Source organism: Etheostoma spectabile, unplaced genomic scaffold (assembly GCF_008692095.1).
Source record: "Etheostoma spectabile isolate EspeVRDwgs_2016 unplaced genomic scaffold, UIUC_Espe_1.0 scaffold461, whole genome shotgun sequence".
Classification (NCBI taxonomy): domain Eukaryota; kingdom Metazoa; phylum Chordata; class Actinopteri; order Perciformes; family Percidae; genus Etheostoma; species Etheostoma spectabile.
Genome location: NW_022605614.1, coordinates 7,440 through 14,779, shown reverse-complemented (window position 1 = coordinate 14,779; position 7,340 = coordinate 7,440). Strand labels below are relative to the sequence as shown.

The 7,340-nt window shown below is 41.4% G+C and overlaps 1 protein-coding gene across 1 annotated transcript in view; it reads left to right on the top strand.

The window, feature by feature from the left end:
• Positions 1 to 7,340, top strand: part of LOC116686746 (TGF-beta receptor type-2) — a 126,850-nt gene that overhangs the window by 115,693 nt on the left and 3,817 nt on the right. Inside the window, exon 9 of the mRNA XM_032511793.1 lies at positions 5,847 to 5,974. Coding sequence (XP_032367684.1) covers positions 5,847 to 5,974 — 128 coding nt within the window. The remainder of the gene's footprint in view (positions 1 to 5,846; positions 5,975 to 7,340) is intronic.

Here is a 7,340-nt window from a genome sequence, read left to right as displayed (position 1 = left end):
AGCAAGTGTGGGCCTGTAGAGTCAGCTTCTTTCCTCGCAGTCCCAATCCCAGACCTTGAACTTCCTGTTTGGGGGTTTAACTCCAACCTTTCTACTTCCTTTGTTTGAGGACACAGCGGCAGAGACCGCAGGGGCTTGATTTACATTAACCCACTGCATCCTTTCCTACATTTCATCATACCATTATGCTAATTAAAAAGTAAATATGGTATCTAAATTAATATTTGCAGCTGTTAAGACACATAATGGGCAGTTAGAAGAAAAAATAACCTTAACACCAAAGGCAATTTAGTTGCTGCTTTTGGGTCTTTGAACATATCACATGATCGTAATCAGGAGGTGGAGTACGTTCAGTTGTCATGGAATTCAAGATCAATGCATACACGTCCTGAAAGTGCATAGAACAAAGTGGAAATTCAAATGTCTACATTTGAGTGTAATGTTGGGAATTGGAAAGGTACAGCTTCAATTATTGGCAATTTATCAAAGATGTTTTATCAATATTAAAGATATGACTTAATTAATATGTATTAATAATTTCACTAAATTGACAAAATATTAAAACGGGGCACTACTCTGGAATCAGGGATCAATAACCGAACTGTGAAACATTCTCATAGCTGGTGTTCTTTTTTGAAATCCATCCATCCATCTTCATTCGCTTATCAGGTCGCGGGGGCAGCAGCTCCAGTAGGGGACCCAAAACTTCCCTTTCCCAAGCCACATCAACCAGCTCTGACTGGGGGATCCCGAGGCGTTCCCAGGCCAGGTTGGAGATATAATCTCTCCACCTAGTCTGGGTCTTCCGAGGTCCCCAGCTGGACGTGCCTGGAACACTCCCTAGGAGGCGCCCAGGAGGCATCCTTACCAGATGCCCGACCACCTCAAACTGGCTCCTTTCGACGCGAAGGAGCAGCGGCTTACTCCGAGTCCTCTCAGATGACGAGCTTCTCACCCTATCTCTAAGGGAGACGCCAGCCATCTTCCTGAGGAAACCCATTTCGGCCGCTTGTACCCTGGATCTCGTTCTTTCGGTCATGACCCAGCCTTCATGACCATAGGTGAGGGTAGGAACGAAAATTGCCCGGTAGATCGAGAGCTTTGCCTTCTGGCTCAGCTCTATTTTCGTCACAACGGTGCGATAAACGGAACCTAAAACCGCACTGGCTGCATCCAATTCTCCGACCAATCTCACGCTCCATGGTCCCCTCACTCGCGAATAAGACCCTTTTTCGACATACATATCTTAATTTGATTTGTCAGTAACACCTTACTTGAAGGTATCTACATAAGACTGACATGACACTGTCATAAACGTATCATAAACATTATAGTCATAAACGTTTATGACAAAATGCTTCTTTTAGTTAGTGCGATTTGGTTTTGTCATGACAAGTTTGGTTTCATGTCTCATGACTGTGACATTACCGTGTTATGTCACTCATATGTATTAAACTTTAAGTGAAGTGTTACCAATTTATCTCATATTTATAAAGGGAACCGACGGGTGAAAATAATAATAATAATAATAATAGGGTAAAATATAGTAGCATTTATTTAACTTCTAAATCATTAACTGTCAATCAAAAGTTCTTCAATCGATAAACGTATTTACTTTTTACAACTAACACAAAGGCAAAAACAAGCACAAACGTGTGTGTGTGTGTGTGTGTATGTGTGTGTGTGTGTGTGTGTGTGTGTATATGTGTGTGTAATTGAGAGAGAGAGAGAGAGAAATGGCTACTCAAGGAACAAGTATTATACGAGTAACATGAGTCAATATCCGTGCTCGGATTGAATACAACTCCTCAACTGGCCGCGCAGCGTTCTGTGATAATCACAGCCCCCCCCCTACAAACCCACTCGGATCAATCACACACACACAGAACATGGAGAAATGCGCGTTCTCTCTCTCTCTCTCTCGCGCTCTCTCTCTCACTCTCTCTCTCTCTCTCTCTCTCTCTCCTCTCTCCCCCTCTCTTCTCTCTCTCTCTCTCTCTCTCTCTCTCTCTCTTCTCTCTCTCTCTCTCTCGTTCCGTCAGTCAGTTGGGTCTACGGATCTGTTCCGTTAACGTTTAGGGTTTCTTCAGCTTCAGGTTTGTTTTTAACTCGTTTTGTAGTCCTTACTTAGTAACCAGTAGATTTCTGGTGAACGTGGGGTTTGTAGTCCTTACATAGTAACCAGTAGATTTCTGGTGAACGTGGGGTTTGTAGTCCTTACATAGTAACCAGTAGGTTTCTGGTGAACGTGGGGTTTGTAGTCCTTACTAGTAACCAGTAGGTTTTCTGGTGACGTGGGTTTCAGACATGCTGCTTGGTTAAATGTGACTCCCTTGCGTCTCTGCATCGGAGATTTTTTTTTTATGTCAGCTGCCCCCCCCCCCACCTCTCTCTAGTGTCTCTCTCTCCCACACACACACACCACACACACACACACACACACACACACACACACACACACAAACACCCATATACCTTGTGTGAAATAAAAGAAATTAAAAAATAAAAAAGAACCAAAACAAAAAAATCCACTGATCATAAAAATAAAAGGTTAAAAAAAGAAAGTTATATGAGTATGAAAACTCTTGTTCATTACATTTACTTCATAATTGCAACCGCATGTGTTGTATTCATTGTTGCAAAACGTTCTGTATATAGTTTGTTGTTACCATGACAACACCATTGATCTGAAGCTTGATGCTGTCATTTAAATAGTTTTCAAATCAGCAATAAATATAACAATTTTTGATCAACTCATATCAATTGCATGCTTAAATAACATACCGGTCAAAGCCCCGCACATTTCAAGAGAACCCGACCCACTTCCGGGTTACATCTGACCACTTCCGGTTTAGGCCCCGCCCAGTCCGAGTACGGATACGGATACAGATAATTCATGTGGTAAACAGATACAGATAATGCTGTACTCGCTCATCCCTACTATTTTACCCTAAGATGGCGGGTAGTGAAACTTGGGTGCAATACCACTTGACTATGGGGTGGCCGTCAGCTGATCTGTGTAGGTGTATGCATGTGTTAGGTTAGTGTGGAAAGAGGAAAGCAAAGCATGCTTTATAGACATAAACGCACTTGGAATCCTGATTTCCGAGGTTCTGATAATAACTAATCCTCTTGTTCACTCAGGTCTCTAACCCAACTGGCCGTTTTGGCAGGAGTCTGAGAAGTTGTCCAACAAGGGAAAATGTTTATTACTCAGCCTCTCATAGGCCAACAGCTTACTTCTTGAGGCAATAATAGACGGTCTCTTTGTCTACACAGGGCCACTAGGCCACGGTCTCGTTACGTCGTGGTGCTGTGGTTCGAATGACGAACAGAAGGTTTATTATCTTGCTTGTACAGTAACTAACTTCTCCGTGGCGGGAGAATAGCAGTGTAGCCATTTCGGTTTCAAAATAAGCTAAAGCGTTAGCTACGTTCAGGGACCCCAGTCAAATGGACATCAGGGTTTTAAAACTCTGGTCATTTTGAAACCTCTATTCTCATGGAGGTGTGAGTTTTAGGCTTTTACAGTTACATGGAGGCCACATTGTTTCCATTGTCTCTGAGGTCTTAGATTCTCTGAGATCTCGGTTTTCAAAGACAGTGTTCAATCTGCTCCGGTCCAAAAAGTAAACTTTGCCCTCCTTAGTTACTTTTGCTACACCCATCAGGCTTTACATTATCACAATGCATATGCATTTTACAATTCTGTAACAGTGAAAGATTTACCGTTTGATGATTAGTGATTTTTTTAAACAATGGGTCCTTGATTTCATGTAGCTATCGAACTGTTGATTTTGCTGGCTGAAATAAAAACTGCCGCTTTCAGATTTAATCAGCTTTAGCTAGCTGAGTTATACCTTATGTTATCTCCATAAAGATTTTCTAATGTTTCCAGCTGACTCTTTTTGACACTAGGATTGTATAAGGAGTCTTAAATATAGGATGGATACATGATATGCTAGAAGGCAGGCTAAAGTGGTATTTATGCTTCTGCAGGTGCTCCATGCAGAGCTTTCGCCTTAGCCTACGTTAGTGGCCTGAGGATTATACTTGTGTGTGCATAGATCTCTTTAGGAGAATAGCAGAACCAGCATTTGTGTGTGCATGTGAAGCGTGTCGTAGAGCGAGTGAGAGAGGATTTAGTTTCAGAGCAAATAGTTACTCTAGACTCATAGTGAGAGAAACAAGGTGTCTCCCCTCTTCTTTCTGATGACGGTGGGAAATCTGTAGCAGGAGAAGTTAACCCTCTCCTTGACTTTATGTTGTTTATGGAGAACTCCAAAATAGGTAGGGTGAAATGCAATGCTACCAAGCCACAGCCAACTGGACCAATCACAGTTATTGTGATCTGAGTTTCCGTGAAGTGTAGTTTGGTATCTACATGTACCTACGTAGAGTATGTACCCGTGGAGTTGATTTAATGCAGGACCAGATATTGGGCTTAAAGTGTACCCTGCAAAAAATCAGCATCCTTACAAGTTCAGACAGGGAAATAAAGCAACAGCATTGTTTTTGCATCGCAGCGTTAGTTAGTCCTAATTAAGTTTGATAAGAAAAAATGCCAGGATGCACTACCAGCCAGGTCTGTACGCATATGATTGGATCTGATGAACTAGTAACACATGCCAAGGTGCCCTGGCTCGCGTTGTGATCGGATCACAGTGAGGTGTGGACAGCAAGCAGCATATCCTGAGAACTTACCAAACATAGGTCTCACGTTATCTTCCCACTACACAGAAGTTGCTCTCCAGAGCGAGAGCAAAGGGTATAGAAATGGAGGAAAAAGGCACTGGAGCTCAGCCTAGACTTGCTGTCTTATAGCACGGTGGTCTCTGTGGTAGCTGCGTTCATCGTCTTTGCTGTTATTTCCCCAACAAAGTGCCTCTTGTAGGGGACGTACCACCATTACAAAATAAACAAAAAAAAGGAAGGAAAAATTGCTCTATTATCTAAAAGTGCTATTATGGATGCACCTATTATTTTCATCATTATCTGTTGAGGCATTAAAGTGTAAAGTGTGGACACATATGGTCAAAAGCTGAGTTCCCATCTGGCATATATGACAAAAAGTAATAGTTTAATTGATTTATTTTTCAACCACAGCTATGTGCGATGCCCACCCTTACCTCATGTCAGGAAGTTAAGGACCTTGAGCGGTATTTTGCCTTAACAGTGAAAATTAAATTCATATTGGTAAACATGCCCAGAGATGGGTAAAGTGAGATTGCAGCAACTATAGTTATCCTGAGAAACTTGTCTTTGAGGCTGAGGCAGACTGTGAGTTGGGTTTCGTAAGGTATGAATGTCAGAGTTTTGTTGTTTTGCTTTTTTAATCTATCAGGGATTTGATGTTATCCTCTCTCATTTTCCGGCTAGTCTTTCAACTGCCATATTTATATAGCGTTTTTCTAGTCTTAACGAAGTCTAGTCAAAGCGCTTTTACATCTACACATTCATACACTGTGGCCGGGGCTGCCGTACAAGGAGCCACCTGCTCATCAGATACACACTCACACACATTTACACTCCGATGCGCAGCACCAGGGGCAACTCGGGGTTCAGTGTCTTGCCCAAGGACACTTTGACGTGTGACTGCAGGGCCAGGGATCGAACCACCAACCTTCCGATTGGCAGGCAACCGCTCTACCACTGAGCCACAGCCGCCCCTACAATGTGAAATATTAAACATAAAAATTACAGATTGCTACGTCCAGGAAGTGTTGCAAAAACAGAAACATAATGGCACAGATAACATGACATAAGAGAGGATACTTTCTGCACTTGATACTTAGATGATGGTTTGCAGTCCATATCTGATCCAGTGGTTGTGTTTGTGTTTGCAGATGTGAAGGACTACGAGCCTGCTTATGGCTCTAAAGTGCGAGAGCACCCCTGTGTGGAGAGCATGAAGGACAACGTGCTAAGAGACAGAGGAAGACCAGAAATCCCAGACACCTGGCTCAGGCATCAGGTCAGACATGCACTGAGCGGCTATACTGGAATGATATTTACATACTGCTCACACAGATGCTAACTGTAACATGAATATGCACAAATATTGATCCTTTTCTAGGAACTTTTTAGCGCATATACGTTCCACACGGGTTTTGTAAACATGATGGAGGCAGATGAGAACATGTTGCTCAGCATACCGATTGGACAATTTAAAATCAGTCAGGTAGGCTGACCGTTTCGATGGCTCTTTAATGCCTGCGCTGCCCTTCAGTGTTCTCAAACAGACGTTACAGACAACAATACCATTGCTGCATTTGTATTGGATTTTAATCGCTTGACAGCGATTATTTATATATGAACAAAGCATAAAAAATGATAGAAAAGACAGCTGAGATAAATGGTTTGACTTTCTTTAGATTAATCTTTATCCATGAACATACTTCAACTCCAACCAAAACATAATTATGCTACTTTGCACATAATACATTCTATGATACATTATTCTGACCACATTAATATTCAACTCCATTTTGGTTATTACACCCTGACACCCTTGAACACTATTGTAATATCTTACAAATGTGTCCGTCACTTACAAAGAAACATGTTCATACTCTTATGAACATCGGCATGTATTTCGCTTTATGTTTTGGACATTTCTGGCACATCAGAAGTACAACTTCTAAGCTGTCTTATGGCTCTGCAAAACCATCTGGGGTCTTAAGGAGCAGCCATTTTAAACTTGACAGTCATCCACAACTACTGTCATTGTAAACGGCCTAAACAAAGACTTTTGCTTAAATTGCTGATATTAATTTCTGGGAATGTCAACCCAAATCCAGGCCCAGAGCAAAATATGTCATTTGACACCCCTGAAAGCTTTAAATGCAGAAAGGGCCTGGGATTTTGTAATTTGAATGTTTGTATTCTGGTTTGCAAAATAGATATGGTTCATATCTGGGCACTTTCAACCACTACGATGTTTTTGTTTTAAGTGAAGCTTGGCTCAACATATCTATTTCTGATAAGGATGTGTCTGTAGGTGAGTACAACTTATTCATAACAGACAGACCTAAAAAAGGTGGAGGTGCTGCAATATATGTGAAAAAGTAATTTCTTGTGAACGTAATTGTCTCTAAGTCAATAAGCAGACAATTTGAATTGTTGGCCCTTGACTTAGAAGTTTCTAAGAGTCTTCAAATTGCAGTTGTTGGTTGTTATAGACCCCTTCAGCTGATAGTAGCACTCTTTCTTCTCTGAGGGAGTTTTTAACAAGTCACAATTATAATCAGAATGTCTTCTTATGAGATCTTAATTGGAACTGGCTTTTACCAATGTCTGATCATTTAAAATCATTTTGTGATTATTTTAATCTCTTTCAG